At 48.0% G+C, this 23,769-nt stretch overlaps 2 protein-coding genes across 6 annotated transcripts in view; both read right to left on the bottom strand.

Annotated features, from left to right (window-relative positions):
• LOC144889519 (uncharacterized) overlaps positions 1-13,591 on the bottom strand; it is a 47,769-nt gene extending 34,178 nt beyond the window's left edge. Inside the window, exons 1-2 of the mRNA XM_078770078.1 lie at positions 13,364-13,591; positions 9,163-9,273 (exon numbers count right to left, since the gene is read on the bottom strand). Of these exons, the coding sequence (XP_078626204.1) occupies positions 9,163-9,273; positions 13,364-13,388 (136 nt within the window). The 5' untranslated portion in view covers positions 13,389-13,591. The remainder of the gene's footprint in view (positions 1-9,162; positions 9,274-13,363) is intronic.
• Positions 13,592-20,421: 6,830 nt separating this feature from the next.
• LOC144889516 (E3 ubiquitin/ISG15 ligase TRIM25-like) overlaps positions 20,422-23,769 on the bottom strand; it is a 31,982-nt gene continuing 28,634 nt past the window's right edge. For all 5 annotated transcript variants that reach the window (XR_013621830.1, XR_013621829.1, XM_078770060.1 and 2 more), the window contains exons 3-4: positions 22,308-22,466; positions 20,422-21,055 (exon numbers count right to left, since the gene is read on the bottom strand). Coding sequence is in view for 3 of the 5 variants with exons in the window: in XM_078770060.1 (XP_078626186.1) it covers positions 20,526-21,055; positions 22,308-22,466 (689 nt within the window). In the remaining 2 variants the exon portion in view is untranslated. The remainder of the gene's footprint in view (positions 21,056-22,307; positions 22,467-23,769) is intronic.

The following is a 23,769-nucleotide window of genomic DNA, read 5'->3' as shown; positions in this document are numbered from 1 at the left end:
GTCTGAGGGGGCGCCGAACCGGGCGACCCAGGTGGCGATGAAAGCCTGTGCGACGTTCGCCGCCGTCGTCGACGCCAAAGGCACGGCCTCCGGCCACCGGGTGGTGCGGTCCACCATGGTGAGGACGTGGGTGAAACCCCGCGAGGGGGGCAGAGGTCCCACCAGGTCCACGTGGACGTGGTCAAACCGGCGTTCCGGCAACGTGAACGGGGCCAACGGGGCCTGGGTGTGCCGGTGCACCTTGGCGCGCTGGCACGCGAGGCACGTCCTGGCCCAGCCGCGGATGGCCTTCCGGAGGCCATGCCAGACGAACTTGTCAGCGATCAACCTTTGGGATGCCCTCGCGCCCGGGTGGGACAGGCCGTGGATGGCGTCAAACACCTGGCGCTGCCAGCCCACGGGCACGATGGGGCGAGGCCGCCCGAGGGAGACGTCACACAAGAGGGCCGCGCCCGCGCCGTCGAACGGCACCTCGGTGACACGGAGGCCCGTGACGGCGGTCCGCAAGGCCTGGACGTCGGGGTCAGCGGCCTGGTCCGCTGCCATCCGGGCATAGTCGATGCCGAGGTGGACTGCGTGGGCGACGGCCCGGGAAAGGCAATCCGCCACCGGGTTGTCCTTCCCCGTGACGTGCCGGATGTCCGTCGTGTACTCGGACACGGCCGAGAGGTGACGCTGCTGCCGGGCCGACCACGGCTCGGTCACCTTGCCCATCGCGAAGATCAGCGGCTTGTGGTCGACGAAGGCCGTGAATGCATGGCCCTCGAGCAGATGGCGGAAGTGCCTGACCGCCAAGTGAAGCCCGAGCAACTCGCGGTCGAAGGCACTGTAACGGCGTTCGGGCGGGCGAAGCTGCCGGCTAAAGAACGCCAGCGGTTGCCAAGCTCCACGCACCCATTGCTCGTGCACCGCGCCCACCGCGTAGTCCGAGGCGTCGGTGGTGAGGGCGATCGGTGCATCGGGCGCCGGGTGCGCGAGCATGGTGGCGTTAGCCAAGGCGAGCTTCGCGCCCGTGAACGCCGTGTCCATCTGCTCGGTCCAGGTAACGTCGCCTTTGCCAGGCTTACCTCGGAGAGCTTCGTGCAGGGGGCGCAGGAGCTGGGCGATACGGGGCAGGAACCGATGGTAAAAGTTCACCATGCCCAGGAACTCCTGCAGCCCCCTGATCGTGCGGGGGCGCGGAAACCCCTTCACCGCCTCCACCTTGGCCGGCAGGGGGACGGCTCCGTGCCTGGTGACGCGGTGCCCCAGAAAATCGATTACGGCGACGCCGAACCGGCACTTTGCGGGCTTCACAATCAGGCCATGCTGGCCCAGGCGTTCGAAGAGCGTGCGGAGGTGGCGTAGGTGCTCTTCGCGGGACGCGCTGGCGACGAGGATATCGTCCAGGTAGACGTAGACAAAATCCAAGTCGCGCAGGACGCTGTCCATCAGCCGCTGGAACGCCTGAGCCGCATTCTTCAGACCGAAGGGCATCCACAGGAATTCGAAGAGTCCGAATGGCGTGATGACCGCCGTCTTCGGGACGTCCTCTGGCCTGACGGGGACCTGATGGTAGCCGTGTATGAGGTCCACCTTCGAGAAGAAGGACATGCCCGCCAAACGGGCGGAAAAGTCCTGAATGAAAAGTCCTGAATGAATTGGAGATCACGGCGAGGTCACCTCTTTTCGAAGCTGTGCCATGCGCTCACGCTTTCGAAGCTAAGTGATCTTTCACATTCGTGTTTTTGTCGTATCTTTATCTTTCTTTCGGTGTATGTACCTATTGGGGTGACTTTAATAGGTTTCTCGGTGTTGGTTTTTCATACCTGTGTACAGAATCGGCGGTTTTTTCGTATCGTGTATTCTGAGGCCTAGTGTAGTACTAGTCGGCTACCGTGTCCTCAGACCTTGGCTTGAGGCTTTTGTTTTTTGTCTCAGCGGTTCTTTGATCACACTGCATCTACTTTCGGTCTCTGTTTTTCACGGTCTTTTCACCCATACTCCCTTGTTTTAAAATCTCAAAAAAAACCAAAAAATTTTTTTCCTTCCCTGTTCTTATCCGCTAGTGCGTTCTTATTTGTTCTTTCGTTCTTCGTTCTTTTGCTCTTTCGTTCTTCGTTCTTTCGTTCTTCGACCACGTTGTTCGAGATCACGTGATCAAGTTGTTAATACATGTTTCATCTGTCCCCTGAAGAACTTTATTATTATGTCATATTCTATAACACTTTTTTCTACTTCTTCTATAAAAGGATGCTTTCGACTTGCTCACCAATTCTATTCATTCAAAAAAAAAATTCCATCTCTTACAGTGCATCTTTCATTCATTCCCTAAACTCTCCAGAACTCCACCCACCCTTCAGCGTCCTCAAACGTATTTTTGACTCGAATGTCTCAAGAAACTCATTTTGCAATAAATGTTCGTTTCCCATAAATCGTTCACTTTTCAAAATCCAATCACACCCCTCCCCTCCAAATCTTCCCCATCACCCATCTCTGTCAAATCTTCCCCCTTGCCCCTCCCCCCCAAATCTTCCCAAACACCCATCCCTTTCAAATCTCCCCCGCTGCCCCTTCCCTCCTAAACTCCCCCCACACCCCTCCCTTCCGAGACTCTCCCTCACTCCTCCCCTCCTAGACTCCACTCTCACCCCTCCTCCTCAAAGCGTCCTCCCCGCTTCTTCCCCCTTCCAACTTTCACCTTCATCTTCCTCAACCTTCTGCCTCACTCTTCCCCCTCCTCAAATAACACCTCACTGCGCCTCACCCAAACACCATCAAACCTTTTGTCCGCCCCATTCTTCCCTTTCTCCAAGCTATTCTGTAATCTCTGACACACCTGCAACAGCTCTCCCTACCTCTTCCTCCTCTTCCACATCCTGCCCTACCGCTCCCCCCCCCTGTTATGTATCCGATGCTCCCCCTTTCTCTTCCTTAACAGTATGGACCTCAAACATCTGGGGCCTTCGCTCAAACTTAACTGATCTCTCCATACAGGTTGCTTCTGACAAACCAGACGTGATCTGCTTAACAGAAACCTTCCTCCTTCATGATGTCTCTGATTCCTTGGTATCTCTCCCAGGTTACTCCCTCCTCCGGTATGATAGACCTGAGCCTCGTCCTGGAGGTGGGGTTGCTGTCTTTATAAAAAACTCTCTTCCTCACTCGCCCTGCACTGCCCTCTCTCCACCTCACCCCCAGGAATACCTTTGGCTACGGCTTCCCCTTCGCTCCCACCTTTTGTTCATATGCGTGTTGTACCGTCCACCAAACAGTGATGACTCCATCTACATCTCGCTGTCTGATAATATGGACCAACTTCTATCTACCCATCCCAACTCTCTCTTCCTCATATGTGGTGATTTCAACTGTCACCATGCCAGTTGGCTGGGGGTGGGTACATCTCTCACCAGCCATGGCTCTTCAGCAAAGGACTTCTGTGACTCACTGGGACTGACACAATCTGTCAATTTCCCAACCCGGCTCTCAGTCAACGGAGAATCTTCTCTTCTGGACTTGGTTATGACTAACTTCCCTGAAAATGTCTGCTGCTCTTCTTCTGCTCCAATCGGCTCTTCTGATCATGTGCTTGTTAAAGTGGACATCTCTCTGACCATTTTCAGAGAGCCTCCTCAGCGTCGACGAGTCTGGCATTTCACTCAGGCCAACTGGCACGGTCTTCAAGCAGCCATCAATCATCTGGACTGGTCTCCCATCTCTACTGCCTCTGACATCAACTCATCCTGGGAATTCTTCCAAAGTAACTTGCTCTCTCTCATGCACAGATTTATCCCTTCTCGTCTTCAGTTGTCATACCCTTCCTCCCATCCATGGTACACGGAATCTTGTGGTGAGGCTATTGCCCAGAAACAACTTGCTTTTGTCTCCTGGAAAGCAAATCCAATGGAAGGAAATCTCATTTCCTTTCACAAAGCCCGAAACAAGTGTGTGTCCACCCTCAGGAGAGCCAGGAAACAATATCTCTCCATCCTCAGGACCGAACTCTCTTATCTGTCTCCCTCTTCCAAATCCTGGTGGCGTCTGGTGAAATCTGTTTCTGGTGTTTGTTCCCCCTCCATCCCCTCCCTCACCTTAAATGGCCACACGGCTGACTCTGCACGTGAAAAAGCTAAATGCCTCAACTCTGTGTTTGCCTCTAAATCTTGTGTCCCAAACCCATCCCTCTCTGTACCCACCGTACCCAGTCGTACCCAGCTGCTCCTGGACTCTGTGTCCTTTCTTCCTGACAAGGTGGAAAAGTTTCTGTCAACCCTCGACTCTGATTCTGCAACTGGACCTGACGGCATCAGCCCACGGGTCCTAAAATCATGTTCTTCCGCTCTTTCACTCCCCCTCTCTGTTCTCTTCACCCTGTCTTTTGCTCAAGGTCATCTTCCATCTGCTTGGAAATCTGCCAACATCACCGCTTTGCACAAAAAAAGATCCCAGCAACTACAGACCAATCAGCCTTCTCCCAATTATCAGCAAAGTCATGGAATCCATCATTGCTTCAGATATGAAATCTTTCCTCTTCTCCAATGGCTTGATCTCTGATCATCAATTTGGTTTCAGACCTGGACACTCCACTCTGGACATGCTGCTTCTGCTTTCTCAACAATGGATGGAGGTCCTCAATGCCAAACAGGAAATTAGAGCAGTCTCCCTTGACATATCACGTGCCTTCGATACGGTCTGGCACCCCGCTCTGCTCACCAAACTCTCCTCTTTTGGTATCCATGGAAATCTCAACGCATGGCTGGCGGACTTCCTCTCAAGTCGTAGTCAACGTGTGGCCCTGAATGGGTTTCTCTCATCTCCTCTTCCTGTTCAGGCTGGAGTTCCCCAAGGCAGTGTTCTGGGCCCTGTGCTTTTTCTGGTCTTCATCAATGATCTCTCTGAATCTCTTGAAAATCCTCTCTATCTCTTTGCTGACGACTCTACTCTCTGTCACTCCATTCTTCATCCCTCAGATCGGCAGTCTGCAGCCTCCTCACTCTCTGCAGACCTTGACAAAATCACAGACTGGGCAAACAAGTGGAACATGTCTTTCAATCCTGACAAATCTCACACTCTTACGATGTCTCTCCGAAAAGACCGACTGGACAACCCTCCCATCCACTTTCTGAATAATCCTCTCCAAGAAGTTCTGTCACTCAAGCTTTTGGGTCTCACTATCTGCCATGATCTTTCCTGGAAAAACCACATTTCAAATCTGGCCTCCAAAGCCAGTCGCCGACTGGGCATCCTCCGTCGTGCGAAGTCCTTCCTTGGCACACCTGAGCTCCTCACCACATACAAGGCTTTCATCCGCAGCTCAATGGAATACTGCTCTCCCCTCTGGGCTGGTGCTCCTGCCTCACACCTAGCTCGCCTTCACGCTGTTGAAACCAAAGCATTCAGAATCATTGGAATCTCCCGCGATGAAGCTAACTCCAAGGGCCTCTCACTCACTCACCGCAGGCAGGTTGGTGGTCTTTCCGTCTTCTACCGACTCCTCTCTGGCCTTGCCCCCCCAGCTCTCTCTGGGCTCTGTCCCGCAAATATTCCTACAGGTCGCACAAGATCTGCCTGCAACCCTCTTTTGGTTAAACTGCCAAAATCAAGACTCTCTGCTCACCTTCACTCCTTCATTCCTCTTTTCTCCCGCCTCTGGAACAAACTCCCTCACTCTCTTCAATCCCACTCCACCCTCCAAGTCTTTAAAACAGCTGTTCACCACCATCTCTTATCTTCCCCCATCCAAAACCTTGATCTTTTCTACCCCCGCTAATTTCACCCCAATTCTACTTTTTGAAATACCAACTTTTGTCCTGGAAGTCCTTGGTGTCCTTGTGCTTTATACTTCTCCCTCCCCCCCCCCTTCCCACGCCTCCTCCCCCCGGGCCCTCTCCCTTCCACACATCTCCCTGCTCTCGGATATTGTGTGTGTGTGCTTCCCCTTTTCTCCCCATCTTGTCTTCCGCTCCCTCTTTTTGTGTATTTTGTATGTCTGGTCGATTTGTTTGTGAAGTTAATGTTAGCTCTTTCACGAGCCTCGATTCAGTATACAAAAAAAAAAGAAAAAAAAAAAAAAAAAAAGAATGTGGGGGATGGGGTAGCGGTCGGGAGTGGTGGCGTCATTGAGACGGCGATAGTCCCCGCACGGTCGCCATCCCCCGCCGGGCTTCCGCACGATGTGCAGCGGCGACGCCCAAGCACTCTCCGTGCGCCGAACGATGCCGAGTCGCTCCAGGGTAGCGAACCCCGCTTTTGCCACCGCCAGCTTTGTCGGCTCGAGGCGGCGTGCCCGGGCGTAGACCGGTGGCCCGACGGTGGGGATGTGATGGGCCACCCCGTGCTTGACGGCCCCCGCCGAGAAGGCGGGCCGCGTGAGGGCCGGGAAGCCGGCGAGGAGGCGAGGAGGCGGGTGAATTCGTCCGCTGCCGGAAGCGTACAGATCAACGTGGCCGGAACCGAACCGTTCGGCAAGCCGCTTGGCAAGCCGCTCGTTGAGCTGCTCGACGAGCTGGGCAGCGCACAAGCGAGCGAGCTGAACGTCTCGGCCTGGACAAGATGTCTGCGCTTTACGTCGACCAGGAGCCCATTAGCGCACAGGAAGTCCGCGCCAAGCAATGCCATGGGCACGTCGGCGGTGACGAACGACCATCGGAAAACCTGCCCTCCGAACCGCAGAGAGAGGCAGCGTTTTCCGTACGTACGGATGGGCGTCCCGTTCGCGGCAAGCGGGGCGGGGCCCCCGCCCGTGGCGTGCTTGTCTGACGTACCGGCGGGAACGACACTCACCTGCGCTCCCGTGTCGCACAGGTAACGGCACCCGGATAAGGTGTCCGTTATGAACAGCAGGCTGCTCGAACGGCCGGCGCTCATCGCCACTATTGAGCGCCGGCCCGGGCGTTTCCCGACCTGTTGAAGGAGCATGGCGGATGACACTGTCGAGCCTCGTGGCCGAACTTGGCGTGGAACCAGCACCAGGTGGTGGAGCTGGAGGAGTGCGGCTGGCTCCGCCAGGCCGGTGGAGCCGGCGGTTTTCCTCGCGTTGGCGGTTTTCGCCGCGGCGGTGGGCGGGGCGTGGCGGCGGCCACGAGGTGCGCATCAGCATGCTGTGTATGCTGTGGAAGCTGATGCTGTGGATCAGCATCAGCCTCGGGATCCACGAGGTGGGCCGCACCGACACTCGCCCGCGTGTCTGAAGCCGCGAAGTACCTGTCCGCTTCGGCGGCGAATGCTCGGGGTTCCGTTAGCACGGTCCCGGCCAACGCGAGGCGAACCTGCGCTGGAAGTTGGCGACGGAAAAGCGCCCGGAATAGAGAACCGGGGGCTTCGTCGCCCAACAGTGACAGCATATGGTCCATTCGGACCGACGGGCGCGTCGCCGAGCTCAGGGAGATCCAGGAGGCGGTCGGCCCGTGCGTCGTCCGTGAGGCCGAACGTGGCTAGGAGTAGCCACTTGAGTGCCTCGTACTTGTGGCCGTCCGGTGGGTGGCGAAGGACGGACACAACTCGAGCGGCCGTGCCGGGCCCGAGGGAGGCGACGACGTGGCAGTAGCGCGTGTCGTCGCCGGTGAGGCGCCGAAGCTGAAATTGGGCTTCGGCTTGGACGAACCAGACTTCGGCCTGGGCCTCCCAAAATTCTGGAAGTTTATTCGGCATTGCGTTGTTGGCCATGGCAATGGCGTCGTGTGTGGAAGGATCGCTCCGGCAGATCCAGCGTCGAGGTCACCAGTAAAGCGCGGCGTTACGCGCGCTGTTTGCGAGCAAGGAGGAAGCGGACAAGCGGTAACTTATAAGCGTCTTTATTTCAGGAGCTCACTGTAACACCGGCGCGCTCCGGGCTGCGCGCCCGTGTATATCCTCAGGCCACGCCTACCCCTCGGGCGTGGCCGCCGCCCACTTGGTGCGCGGAATGATGTCACCACGCCAGTGGGCTTTCGTGTCCGCCACAGTATACTGTATTAGTGTATTTGTACAAAGACAAATCTTGTGTTGAGAAAAGCTGAGAAAGTTCTCCAACTCTTTCATTCCGCAGAGGGACACCCCTTTCTCCCTCCACATCCCAACCCCACAAACATGTCTTTTCCCTTCTCTCACCTAAACCGTATCTACTCCCAAACATCTTTCCCTTCCCTCCCCACTCTACCACCGTACTTTCTCTCTTCAATCCTCGTTTTACTTTTCCAAATTTTAATTTGTTCAACTGAGCTGCCACCCACAGTTACCAAAGCATCTGCAGCTGATTATGTAACTGCAGTACATAATAAATAAATAGTATATTTTGAAAGAAAATACATCTTCTTTTATTATAACAGAGCAAACGTATATGGTTATGTATGTATGTTTGTTTGTTTGTTTGTGTGTATGTTTATATGCGACTAAAACGTCTTCTTCTTCTTCAAAAAAATTAACACCCTCTTAATTACGTTTAGACTGCTGAGACCCCTCAGACCTTTGACGACCCTTTAAATCCCCTAAGACCCTTAAGACCACCAAGACCCCTGAAGAACCAAAATACCCTTAAAGACCCAAAAGACCCAAAACACCCCAAAGACACAAAATACCCTTGAAGACCCTGAGGCTCAAAAAGACCCTGAAGACCCAAATGGCCCCGAAAACCCAAAACATCCTGAAGACCCAAAACACCGCAAAGACCCAAAACACCCCGAAGACCCAAAACACCCCGAAGACCCAAAACACCCCGAAGACCCAAAACACCCCGAAGACCCAAAACACCCCGAAGACCCAAAACACCCCGAAGACCCAAAACACCCCGAAGACCCAAAATACCCCATAGACCAAAAAAGACCCAAAGACCCTTAAAGACCCAGAGGAACCAAAAACCCCGAAGACCCAAAACACCCTGAAGACCCAAAACACACTGAAGACCCAAAACACACTGAAGACCCCAAATACCCTTAAAGACCCAGAAGAACCAAAAGACACTTTTGACCCAAAAGCCCTGAAGACACCAAAGGCCCAAAATACCCTGAAGACCCTAAAGATCTAAAAGACCCTGAAGAGCCAAAAGACCTTGAAGACCCAAAAGACACCGAAATGGTCAAAGATGCCTCTCCCTCTGAAACGACGTGTGGTGAGGCACGCAGAGAGCGCCGAGTCACGCTAGTATATAAAATGGCATGAAAACCAAGAGTTACTTTATATCCCATTTACGCGATTCCCACAACCCACCATCGTCCAGGTCTCCTCCCACCTCTTCAGAAACATCAGAATTCACGTTCTCTATTTTGATCCTCAGGATTTCAAATTCTTCCACCTTCTCACTGTCCTTCATATGATGAGCTGCAACAGGCAGTTCATGACGTGCATGTATGTCACAAAAAAATAGATTCAACAATTGCAAAACAAAGATTTCTTATCCAGATGCAAAGAAAATATAAATATTCATTCTGATACAAACACATTAATTAATACATTATATACAAAAAAACACTCAGGAAAACAAAATCATGAGGATGTTATGAGAGAATACAACTCTTGAAGAACAAGTCTTGCTCGGTTCGGCTAAAATCCATCTACGTTGGCGAACAGGTAGAAAAATTGATGAAATCAAGAGAGGTTGATTGAGGTATGCTAACCATGGTGGAAAGCAAGGAGGAGATGAGGTTTCGGGTGTTAACACTTTGTCGGAGCAAAAAGTTTCAAAGGATGAACAGAGTTTGGGTGAATGGAATTATTGCTTAGTGTTGTTCAACTTGGATGATGGATGGGCCTCCTCACTTTGTTCTGCACGCAAAGCTGCCAAGGCACTTTCATTGGCTAGAGGAAACAATCCTGGACAGGTCACCACTTCCACCCAGGATACTCAATCGGATGATCCCCAGCAAGATGTATCTCATTTTACGGACTTAGTGTGAGGGTATTCTGAGATGGATGTAAAGACACTGAATCATGACTGGAGGGTCTGCAGCTGAGATGGATGTAAAGACCTTGAATCCAAAGGGTCTGCAGCTGAGATGGATGTAAAGACCCTGAATCAGAACTGGAGGGTCTGCAGCTGAGATGGGCGTAATGACCCTGAAACAGGAGGGTCTGCAGCTGAGATGGATGTAAAGACCCTGAAGCAGAACTGGAAGGTCTGCAGCTGAGATGGATGTAAAGACCCTGAATCAGGACGGTCTGCAGCTGAGATGGATGTAAAGACCTTGAATCCGGAGGGTCTGCAGCTGAGATGGGTGTAAAGACCCTGATTCAGGAAGGTCTGCAGCTGAGATGGATGTAAAGACCCTGAAACAGGACTGGAGGGTCTGCAGCTGAGATGGATGTAAAGACCTCAGATCAGAACTGGAGGGTCTGCAGCTGAGATGGATGTAAAGACCTTGACTCAGAACGGGAGGGTCTGCAGCTGAGATGGATATAAATACCCTAATTTAAGAAGGTCTGCAGCTGAAATGGATGTATAGACCCTGATTCAGGAAGGTCTGCAGCTGAGAAGGATGTAATGACCCTGAATCAGGAGGATCTGCAGTTGAAATGGATGTAAAGACCCTGGATCAGGACTGGAGAGTCTGCAGCTGAGATGGACGTAAAGACCCTGAATCAGGACTGGAAGGTCTGCAGCTCAGATGGATGTAAAGACCTTGAATCAGGACTGAAGGGTCTGCAGCTTTGATGGATGTAAAGACCCTGATTCAGGAAGGTCTACAGCTGAGATGGATGGAATGACCCTGAATCAAGAGGGTCTACAACTGAGATGGATGTAAAGACCCTGAATCACGAGTATCTGCAGCTGAGATGGATGTAAAGACCCTGAATCAGAAGGGTCTGCAGCTGAGATGGATGTAAAGACCCTGAATCAGGACTGGAGCATCTGCAGCAGAGATGGATGAAAAGACCCTGAATCAGGACTGGGGGGGGGGGGGGGGGGGTCGACAGCAGAGATGGATATAATGACCCTGAATCAGGAGCGCCTGCAGCAGCTGAGATGAATGTAAAGACCCTGTATCAGGACTTGAGGGTCTGCAGCTGAGATGGATGTAAAGACCCTCAATCAGGACTAGAGGGTCTGCACTTGAGATGGATGTAAAGACCCTGGATCAGGACTGAAGGTTCTGCAGCTGAGATGGATGTAAAGACCCTCAATCAGGACTGGAGGGTCTGCACTTGAGATGGATGTAAAGACCCAGGATCAGGACTGAAGGGTCTGCAGCTGAGATGGATGTAAAGACCCTGAATCAGGAGGGTCTACAGCTGCAGCTGAGATGGATGTGAAGACCCTGGATCAGGGTTAGCTGCGATGGATGTGAAGACCCTGAATCAGGACTGGAGGGTCTGCAGCTGAGATGGATGTAAAGAGCCTGGATCAGGACTGGAGGGTCTGCACTTCAGATGGATGTAAAGACCTGGATCAGGACTGGAGGGTCTGCAGCTGAGATGGATGTGAAGACCCTGAATCAGGACTGGAGGGTCTGCAGCTGAGATGGATGTGAAGACCCTCAATCAGGACTGGAGGGTCTGCACTTGAGATGGATGAAAAGACCCTGAATCAGGAATGGAGGGTCTGCAGCTGAGATGGATGAAAAGACCTTGAATCAGGAATGGAGGGTCTGCAGCTGAGATGGATATGAAGACCTTGAATCAGGACTGAAGGGTTGCAGCTTTGATGGATGTAAAGACCCTGATTCAGGAAGGTCTACAGCTGAGATGGATGGAATGACCCTGAATCAAGAGGGTCTACAACTGAGATGGATGTAAAGACCCTGAATCACGAGTATCTGCAGCTGAGATGGATGTAAAGACCCTGAATCAGAAGGGTCTGCAGCTGAGATGGATGTAAAGACCCTGAATCAGGACTGGAGCATCTGCAGCAGAGATGGATGAAAAGACCCTGAATCAGGACTGGGGTCTGGGGGGGTCGACAGCAGAGATGGATATAATGACCCTGAATCAGGAGCGCCTGCAGCAGCTGAGATGAATGTAAAGACCCTGTATCAGGACTTGAGGGTCTGCAGCTGAGATGGATGTAAAGACCCTGGATCAGGACTGGAAGATCTGCAGCTGAAATGGATGTAAAGACCCTCAATCAGGACTAGAGGGTCTGCACTTGAGATGGATGTAAAGACCCTGGATCAGAACTGAAGATTCTGCAGCTGAGATGGATGTAAAGACCCTGAATCAGGACTGGAAGGTCTGCAGCTGAGATGGATGTAAAGACCCTGGATCAGGACTGAAGGGTCTGCAGCTGAGATGGATGTAAAGACCTTGAATCAGGAGGGTCTACAGCTGCAGCTGAGATGGATGTGAAGACCCTGGATCAGGGTTAGCTGAGATGGATGTGAAGATCCTCAATCAGGACTGGAGGGTCTGCACTTGAGATGGATGTAAAGACCCTGGATCAGGACTGAAGGGTCTGCAGCTGAGATGGATGTAAAGACCCTGAATCAGGAGGGTCTACAGCTGCAGCTGAGATGGATGTGAAGACCCTGGATCAGGGTTAGCTGCGATGGATGTGAAGACCCTGAATCAGGACTGGAGGGTCTGCAGCTGAGATGGATGTAAAGAGCCTGGATCAGGACTGGAGGGTCTGCACTTCAGATGGATGTAAAGACCCTGGATCAGGACTGGAGGGTCTGCAGCTGAGATGGATGTGAAGACCATGAATCAGGACTGGAGGGTCTGCACTTGAGATGGATGAAAAGACCCTGAATCAGGACTGGGGGGTCGACAGCAGAGATGGATATAAAGACCCTGAATCAGGAGCGTCTGCAGCTGAGATGAATGTAAAGACCTTGTATCAGGACTGGAGGGTCTGCAGCTGAGATGGATGTAAAGACCCTGGATCAGGACTGGAGGGTCTGCAGCTGAGATGGATGTAAAGACCCTGGATCAGGACTGGAGGGTCTGCAGCTGAGATGGATGTAAAGATCCTGGATCAGGACTGGAAGGTCTACAGCTGAGATGGATGTAAAGACTCTGAATCAGGAAGGTTTGCAGCTGTTTTCCCTCCTCGATATTAAGGTGACATCTGACAGGCTGACAAACTTTCAATCCATCAAGCTGAATATTTTATTGTTTGATCCTGATTTTAGATCCGTCATTTTCACCCTTTTAATATCAGTCGTATGCAGATTGTGGCTGCTGGTTGCATCATTTTAACTGGGGGGGGGGGGGCGCCACTGATGCAGTGCCCCCATTACCTGTCAGCTGGTACTTAAGGATGACGGGCTGAATGAACCCACCTGGTGTAATATTATAGGTCCGATGGGATAATAATATAATATATAATTAATTCCTTGGATGGACAATACAGACGTCACTGGGGAGACAATCAAGTACAACAATGTCCGCAATCGCCCAATAGAGCCGGCCGGACAGAGGCTTTGAACCTGTTACTGTTGGTGTTAGTGGGTGCGACTGTGCAAAGAGAGAATACCGGGATCCATCGGACGATGAACCATGCGGAGGAAGAAGAACCCGGAACTGCTGGGTGGTGCGATCGTCTTGTGGACGAGGACTGGAGGAGACCCCGACAGGAGAGCGTTACCTGTCGTGACGCAACGCTGCGTTAAGAAGACCGCGAAGATAAATCCACGGAGTGTTCCCAGCAACCGACGTGATAGTGAGAGGTCGAGGGACGTCACGTGGTCAACATGGCGGCGCCCACGGCACACGTGGGTCCGCGACACGGATGGTCAGTCCTTTGGCGTTCACCTCCATTGCGTTGTTCTCTGCAGGAACAATAAAGCCACAAACGAAATCTCCAAACCGTTTCATCGAGCAACTCTGAGGATAAAAAAGGACCTTTCTATTCAGTAACACGGAATATTAATCGGTTCTGTGGTATGAGACTAATTCAACAACCACAACAACATTTTCTGGGGGGAAGAACCACCTGAGGAGATCACTGAGAGGTACCTGAAAGAGCCTAATTTCACATGCTTCTGCACCTTCAATGCCAGATGGAAAATGCTAAGGCCTTTCTGGTTTGAGAATGACAACAGCAGGATGGCGACGATCAACGGTGAGCGCAACCGGGCCGTGCTCCAGAAGTTCCATAATGATCTAGCCCATAAGGTCACCCCAAACCAGCTCAGCATGACCTGGTTTATGCAGGATGGTGCACCCCCGCATACAGCTGGTGACACCATCACTTTCCTGCAGCAGCTTTTCAGAAACTGCCTCGTTGCCCTGGGTACTGCTCATGACTGGGCACCCCATACGCCAGACTTGAACCCTCTGGACTACGGGTTCTGGGGGGCTGCCAAGGGCTCTGTCTACGTCAACCGCCCTGCCACACTGGATGATCTGAAGCAAGAGGTGTCAGACTACCTCCAGGCAGTGCCACATGAGACATACAGGAAAGTTGGACAGAACTTTGGAGTCAGGATCAATGCCTGTCTGAACGGAGGGGCACACATCGAGAACATCAATTACAAGGTCTTGAGGAGGCAATTTTTCCCCGCTTGGTGGGGGTTGGCCTTTTTTGGGCACCGTGATCCCCTTTTTGAAGCAATGTTTTACGGCTGGATGCCCTTCCTGCCGCCAACCCTGTTAGTCACCTCTTGCGACACGCAGGGAATTACCAGTTAACTGGTACTCAATTTGCCGACCTCAAAAGGATGACAGGCTGAGTCAATCCCCCTGGCATTAATTCAGCGTTCGACCGGGATTCAAACCCAGGATCCCAAGCCGCACCCAAACCGCTAAGCCAACACCAAGCTGTAACATCAATTACAAGGATTTTGCGTAAATGCCAATTTAAGACCTTGGCCTCTCACTAACTCTAGCACTGACTTACTGAAATAGCAATCAGTGATAGAAAATACCATGTCACAAGCTTTCAAGAAATGTTTGGTTCACATTCCTGAGGTTTCTGTTTCTTTGTAAATAAACGTTTCAAGATGTATCACTCTTTTTGAAACACCCTGTATACCTATGGTGCCAGAACCAGCAGTGGATCTTGGTTGAGAGACAATCAAACCGACGTCATCCAGCGACGTCATCCAGCTTTGACGCAAGTGGAAGAGGATCAAATGGATCTGACATGGTAGGAAAACAACCAACAGGCATTTAAAGGCCATTTTCCCTGCGAGAGCGGGGGTTAGCCTTGCGGTCCCCATGACAATGTTCTCCATTTTGCCCTATTTTCTGCGTCTCCCCTTGTTAACCCCATTGCCCGCATTTCTTCTTCGACCATCTTTAGCCAAGTCTTTCTCGGTCTTCCCCGTCCTCTACTTCCTTCTACATTCATTTCCATCGCTCTTCTCAACCAGTCACTTTCATCCTTCCTCAACACATGACCAAACCATCTCAACCTGTTTCTCTTCACAGCATCCATCACAAGCTCTATTCCCATCATCTTTCACAATTCATCATTTGTCTTCCTCTCTCTCTCAACGATACTCCACACATCCACCGAACCATTCACATTTCTACCCTTTCCAGCCTTCGTTGCTGCTCTACGTTCATTACCCATGTCTCACTCCCATAAATCACAACACTTCTCACACATGCAGCATACACCTTTCCCTTCAGCTTCAATGACACTCCCCTCCTCGTCAGCACGCCACTCAGTTCCCGAAACTTCTTCCATGCACATCTCACTCGAGCAACCGTTGCCGAGTCTGATCCACCTTCTCCATTCAGCATGTCTCCAAGGTAACAAAATGTTTTCACACCTTCCAGCTTCATGCTATCTCCAAGATCCAACTCAACATTTCCTCCATCTGAAGCTCCCTCTGTGCACACCTTACACTTGAATGTAGCTGCCACACTGGTTAATGACCCTCTCAAACCACATTTTTGATGAACCCACTCAGCGCACATTGTACATTGAATGGAATTCACTCCGACACCCTTCATGCACACAGCACACGGCCACTTCCCAGTTCTTTCCACCTCACCACATGCTTTACCACTTGCCATCACCTTCGTTTTTCCGATATTCACCTTCAGACCTTTTGTCTCCATACATTCCTTCCACTTGTTCATCTTCTCCTTCAGTCCATCCATACTTTCTGCAATTAACACCAGATCACCTGCATACAACTCCTACGGTAAACACTCCTTTACGTTCTGAGCCAGCACCTCCATCACAGCTACAAATAGTAGTGGACTTAGTACCGACCCCTGATGCACTCCTACCTTCACCTCAAACTCACCACTGTTCCCGTCCTTCGTCCTTACAGCTGTGCATGCTCTTTTGTACATTGCCATCACTACTCTGATCAACCATTCCTCCACTCCTAACTTCCTCAATGCCCATGTCACTACTTCACGTGGAACCCTATCGAATGCTTTCTCCAGATCAACAAACCCAAGAAACAACTTCTTCCTCTTCTCCATATACTTCTCCTGCAACTGCCTCACAATAAAAAGCACGTCTGTCGTTCCTCTTCCTGGCATAAATCCAAACTGCATTTCGTCAATCTTCACTTTCTTCCTTATCCTCCTCTCCAACACCCTTTCCAATACCTTCATTCCATGCTCCAATAACTTTATCGCTCGATACGAGCCACAGTCCAGAGGGTCACCTTTCCCCTTGTATAGAGGGACGAGGGTACTCAAGTTCCCAATCCACTGGAATGCAGCCTTCTTTCACCACCAGATTGCAGATCTCGGGTCATTCTCTGCACACCCCAATTTCCCGCTGCCTTCAACAAATCTCCCACAACTCCCGTCGGCCCTCCCGCTTTTCTACTCTTCATTGCTTTTATCGCTTCCTCAACTTCCTTCTCGGTTATCTTCTCTGGCGGTCCTAAAACTGGGTTACTCTCTATGTTGCCATCCCATTCATTCTCTGCATTCAACAGTATTTCCATATATCTCTTCAATCTTCCTTTAATTCCATCGAGGTCCACAACGATTTGTCCCACTTCATCCTTCAAGCAACTCACCCCCATCACATCACACCTCTCTTTCGCTATCTGCTTTGCAATCCTGAATACTGCTCTCTGACCCTCTTCCGAATCCAAGCGTTCTCCGAACATTTTCCAACATGCCTCCTGTGCCTTTGCTACCTCTTTCTTTGCAGCCTTCTTGGCTGCCTTATAACTTTCATGCTCTGCCTTTTCTGCCCCCATACCCTTCGCCTTCTGCCACTCCTTGAACTTCTTCCTCTTCTCGTCAATCTTCTTTCCAACTTCATCATCCCACCACCATGTTTCCGAGTGCCTCGGTGGTCCTTTTGTCCATCCACATACCTCAACAACGGCTCCCAACAGACTATCTTTCATTGACATCCAACCACTTTCAAGCTCAACCACACCATCCTCCACCATACTCAGCCTCTCTTTTAATGCCTCCCTCACTGTCACCTCTTTCAACCTCCACACCTTCATTCTCGGTTGGTACTTCACCCGCCGAGCTCTCCTCGCACCTTTCACCCTTATGTCGCAGACAACCAAGTGGTGCTGTGAAACAGCCTCCTCCCCCGGGATCACCTTTGTGTCGCGGAGGTGCCCCCTATCTCGCCTACGCACCAGCAGGTAGTCAACGGTTGTCGTCGACCCACCTGACATGTATGTAACAAGCTTATTATCCTCTTTCTGGAACTGAGTATTACAAATCAACAAATCAGCTCCATCAGCAAGCTCCAAAATCCTTTCACCTTCTCCATTTCTCACACCATATGCATAACCCCCATGAACTCCCTGAAAATCATCCATACTCCTTCCCACTTGTCCATTTCGGTCTCCTCCTACCACAACTTCCTCATCTTTCACGTTTTCCATCAGCTTCTCTATAGCACACCAGAACTTGCCCTTCTCTTCATCGCTCCGACCAACCTGCGGAGCATATCCCGAGATGATGTTCAGCAAGAGCTTTCCAATCATAATTTTCACCATCATCAACCTTTCACCCACTCTAGTCACACTCACCACACTGGATCTGACATAGTAATTAGTCCTTATCGATCGAAGGTGGAACGAATGTGAAGATCTATTCTTTCAAGCGAAGGTTGACAGAGTGAGAAATTATAAAGGAGATTGCAGAAATGGACGGCCAGATCCAGCAGATCGCCACCAAACTCAGCGATTGTCTGAATAATTAAATAAATAACAGTTAATATTGCAAGTACATTCAGTATAGTTAATATTCAAAGTAATTAAATTACATTAAGTATAGTTAATGTTCAAAGTAATTATAATTACACTAGCTGAAAGCACTCGGCGTTGCCCGGGTTATTTTTGAATGAATTTACTACTATAATTCAGCTTTTACTCGCGGCCGTAGACGATTGACTACTATAATTCAGCTCAGCTTTTAATTGTGAAATGGGCCCAGCTCGGCCGAGGTGGGCCTCGACCGGCCTCGCCACCTAGCCTATAACCTATAACCTTCCCGGGGCCTGTCCCGACATTTTTGGTTCTTTTTGAATGAATTTACTACCATAATTCAGCTTTTACCTGCGGCCGTAGAAGATTGACTACCATAATTCAGCTCAGCTTTTAATTGCGAAATGGGCCCAGCCCAGCCGAAGCGGCCTCAACCTCGCCACCTCGCCTAAAACCTTCCCGGGGCCCGTACCGACATTTTTTGTATTGGAGGTTTCCTCCTATCTTTCACCGTTCAGGAGATTAGCTTGGCAGACAAACAAACAAAAACTTTCTTTTATAATATAGAGAGAAGAGAAGAGATTAAGTAGCGTTAATATTCAAAGTTATTTAAATTACATTAAGTATCGTTAATATTCAAAGTAATTACAATACATTAAGTATGGTTAATATTCAAAGTAATCAAAATTACATGAAGTAGACTTAATATTGAAAGTAATTAAAATTACATTAAGTAGAGTTAATATTCAAAGTAATGAAAATTACATTAAGTAGAGTTAACATTCAAACTAATTTAAATTACATTAGTATGGTTAATATTCAAAGTAATTAAAATTACATTAAGTAGAGTTAATATTTAAAGTAATTTAAATGACATTAAGTGTGGTTAATATTCAAAGTAATTACAACACATTAAGTAGAGTTAATATTCAAACTAATTTAAATGACATTAGTATGGTTAATATTCAAAGTAATTAAAATTACATAAAGTAGAGTTAATATTCAAAGTAATTTAAATGACATTAAGTAGGGTTAATATTCAAAGTAATTACAACACATTAAGTAGAGTTAATATTCAAACTAATTTAAATTACATTAAGTATGGTTAATATTCAAAGTAATTACAACACATTAAGTAGAGTTAATATTCAAACTAATTTAAATTACATTCGTATGGTTAATATTCAAAGTAATTAAAATTACATTAAGTCGAGTTAATATTCAAAGTAATTTAAATTACATTAGTATGGTTAATATTCAAAGTAATTAAAATTACATTAAGTAGAGTTAATATTCAAAGTAATTTAAATGACATTAAGTATGGTTAATATTCAAAGTAATTACAACACATTAAGTAGAGTTAATATTCAAACTAATTTAAATTACATTAAGTATGGTTAATATTCAAAGTAATTACAACACATTAAGTAGAGTTAATATTCAAACGAATTTAAATGACATTAAGTATGGTTAATACTCAAACTAATTTAAATTACATTAAGTATGGTTAATATTCAAACTAATCTAAATTACATTAAGTATGGTTAATATTCAAAGTAATTACAACACATTAAGTAGTTAATATTCTAACTAATTTAAAATACATTAAGTATGGTTAATATTCAAAGTAATTACAACACATTAAGTAGAGTTAATATTCAAACGAATTTAAATGACATTAAGTATGGTTAATACTCAAACTAATTTAAATTACATTAAGTATGGTTAATATTCAAACTAATCTAAATTACATTAAGTATGGTTAATATTCAAAGTAATTACAACACATTAAGTAGTTAATATTCTAACTAATTTAAAATACATTAAGTATGGTTAATATTCAAAGTAATTACAACACATTAAGTAGAGTTAATATTCAAACGAATTTAAATGACATTAAGTATGGTTAATATTCAAACTAATTTAAATCACATTAAGCATGGTTAATATTCAAAGTAATTAAAATTACATAAAGTATAGTTAATATTCAAAGTAATTAAAATTACATTAAGTATAGTTAATTTTAACGTAATTAAAATTACATTAAGTATAGTTAATATTCAAAGTAATTGAATATTAACTGTGCTTAATGACCAAGGATAAAGCCTGCTTTTGATTTAATTAAACAAGCCAGTTAATTATTTTCAAAAGGGAAGTTTTATCACACCCAAATACCCACTTTTTATTCATGCACTCCCATGGAGTTCGAGAAGTACACTTGCAAAGTTTGGGGCCGCTAGGTTTCATGGTTTTGGAGTAAGGGGACGGAAGGGGATGGACGGACACACACACACACACACACACACACACACACACACACACACACACACACACACACACACACACACACACACACACACACACACACACACACAAACACACATATACACACACCTTTATTATTACAGATAAACATTAACAAGTCATCCCATCATTATGCACAAATAGATGATTTTATTGATTTGAACCCAAAACGACCTTTTCTATGTACATTTCATGAAATAATCTTTCATCACAAACTGAATGGAATGAATGACATCACAACGAGCAAAACCGAACGGAATTACCAACAAAGTTATAAACCCCAATAGCGGGTTTAATGGGGTCCATGAAGTTTCCCCTGAACACGTGCAGAACCCTCGAGTCTCCGAAACACCTGAACTCTCCCGCCTCGCAATCCAACAAGAACCCAAACCGGTCAGGATCCGCTGGCACAGTGAGGAGAGTTTGTTCATCGTTGTGCCATGCTGAGTATTGGTTATAATATTTCTGTAAACACCAAGACTCCGAATTCCCTCCCAACAAGCGTTCTTTACCTCCTCCTTTCCTCCCCATAGAGTTGAAAGCAACTCCGATTCTGCACCAACTACTCAAACTCACATCGACCTCCCAGTAGTGGCAGCCTGAGGAGAAACTATCAGAGGAAAGAACTTGGTGATAAACATCAAACCGATCAGGGTGTTCCAGGTACATTTGTTTGGTCCTGGTTCGAGTCGCCGTCCTGAGGTCCTGGGAGATCATGATCCAGGGATTTGCAGAGTTCGGGTCCAGACTCGGGGTCCCTCCATCTGTGAACACAATGAGATGGGATCGCGAACTTTGTTGGACAAATTAACAGAACACACAAACAGATTTATCCTATAATAACAGGTGAAAACTAAAATGAAAACCTTTTATGCATATAGTGTACATGTTTTCTAATCTTTGTGTGTACGTTATTATTTCATGGCCAAACCGTAGCACCTAGAGGCCCCAGATTTTGGGTGTACGTACTTCAGAACCTGGGCAAGGTTTAAAGCTACCACTCGCTGGCCTCGACATCCATTTTGAGGCCACTAAAGGCCGCTGCTATGAAGTGTATATTGGAATGTGGGCTCAGGCAGTGCTGATGCCGACCCGCAGGCAAAAGGTAACCACTATGAGGCCAATAACTCCATAACTTTAGCTTGTAAAACACGTCTCAAAACAACCGCCAGAAAAACCGCTCAATGGAAAAAAAACGAAACTTGGCATGTGTGATCAAATCTTTATGGGTTATATGGCGTGATAACGATGATGTAATTGCTGAAGTGGTATTCTAGCCATAATTAGATGAATTGAAATCCTTATCCAAAAATCTGAGACTTCATATATCTGATATACGACCCGATGTGAGTGAATAATTCAACTTATGACATTCACTATGCATGCCAAGAACCGATGTGACATAATAGGTGCATGGATGATACACTGATACAGGTATACTGCGTACGTAATACCTTGTCTTTCACTTTACCTTACCACGTCACTCACTCGGCACTGCTACGTCGTTTTGCATTTGGTCAGGGGACTTGAGGGGAAGTGAGAGAGGGGAGGTAGGGGTGGGAGATGATAGTATATAAACGTGAAGGGAATGGGAGGGGTTCGTGTTAGTTTACGCCCTTATGGAGGCTTAAGCTAGAAGAGGACTTGAGGGAGGGGGGTTATAGGGTTAGGTTTCATAGGCAGGCCGATTCATCAACGTGTTTTCCATCCCTTGGATGGATGTAAAACTGGACGTCCTGTCCGACGCTATTAGTACAGGATTGAACAAAACGGGATACGTTAAAACAGGAACGTACCATTTTAAAGGGAATATAACATGGGCTTCCCTTGAGGGATGACACACGTACTGTGGCTGGTACCGTGTACCCTCCATCATGGAATTGGAAATCTTCAAAGCAGTAATTACTCTTACAATTAACGTTACTAGTTCTGAGTGAGAAACTATTGAGCAGAATAAATGATCCAGTTTAATTAATAAATGCCTCATTGTGAGAAATATTCCTTTCCATCACTTACCACCCTCCGGCTCTCTTGCTTCCTCTTCAGGGCCATCGCACTGCACATCCTCCACTTTGATCTGCAGGATTTCATATCCTCCTATCTTGTCACCACAGTTCTTTACACCATCAGCTGCAGGAGGTGGTTCAGAACCTTCCTGTAGACCTGCACGGCTGCCTGGAAACACATATCTGAGTCGGGACAGAAACGGGATCTGATAATTCCAAGAAATTAAATGTAAAAAAGAGGGATTAAAAAATAAAATAAACAGGGCCTTCAAAACAAATACGAAGTGATAATCTTGTGAACTCGCCAGCCATGCATCCAGAGATGGGGCCTTACAATCGCAAGTGTGCATGTGTGCATGTTAGTGTGCGCGTGTTAGTGTGCGCGTGTTAGTGTGCGCGTGTTAGTGTGCGCATGCTAGTGTGTGCGTGCTAGTGTGCTCGTGTTAGCATGCACATGCTAGTGTGTGCATGTTAGTGTATGCATGTTAGTGTGCACGTGCTAGTGTGTGCGTGCTAGTGTGTGCGTGTTAGTGTGCGCGTGTTATTGTGCGCGTGTTAGTGTGCGAGTGCTAGTGTGCGTGTGTTAGTGTGTGCGTGCTAGTTTGCACGTGTTAGTGTGTGCATGTTAGTGTGCGCATGTTAGTGTGCGCGTGTTAATGTGTGCGTGCTAGTGTGCGCGTGCTAGTGTGTGCGTGCTAGTGTGCGCGTGTTAGTGTGAGCGTGCTCGTGTTAGTGTGCGCGTGTTAGTGTGTGTGTGTTAGTGTGCACGCGTTAGTGTGCGTGTGTGCATGTTAGTGTGCGCGTGCTAGTGTGCACATGCTGGTGTGCGCGTGCTGGTGTGCGCGTGTTAGTGTGCGCGTTAGTGTGTGCGTGCTCATGTGCGCATGTTAGTGTGCATGTACTAGTGTGCGCGTGTTAGTGTGAGCGTGATTGGCCAGGCTTTGTAATCGCTTTTGTGTTTCTTTATTTACCGTTTGAGCTTTTGTCATGAAATTTTAAATAAACCTTTATTATGAGAATGTAGATAAGACTAATTCATACGTTAAACTTTTTTCAAAGCTGTTGTTTGTTTGTGAAATTTAGTTGAAGTCATAATTGAACATGGATGGGTTTTGCATTTTGAGATGCTTTCTGCTTTTTATCCCCACGGTTTTTGGGGGGAAAAAATGGGAGGGATATTGAAATCAGCTTTGTCTGTCTGTCTCTCTATCTCTTCGGTCTGTCTCTGTCGCTCTGTCTGATTTGGACAAAATGATTAGATTTTGGTGAAGATCCGGATTCGGATCCGGCTAGTAGAATTTTTTAAGCGATTCTTCACCATTTGGAGATAGGGCCAACAACGATACATAGCAGGATATCTCAAAAAGTTGTGGACAGATTTGGACGAAACTTGGTGAACCGGTTGGGTGTCTGACAAGGACAAATATATTCGATTTTGGTGAAGATCTGAATATGGATTCGGATATGAGAAT

Source organism: Myxine glutinosa, chromosome 1 (genome assembly GCF_964187855.1).
Source record: "Myxine glutinosa chromosome 1, kmMyxGlut1.1, whole genome shotgun sequence".
NCBI lineage: Eukaryota > Metazoa > Chordata > Myxini > Myxiniformes > Myxinidae > Myxine > Myxine glutinosa.
The sequence above is the reverse complement of the archived record's forward strand: the minus strand, read 5'-3'. Positions and strand labels throughout refer to the sequence as shown.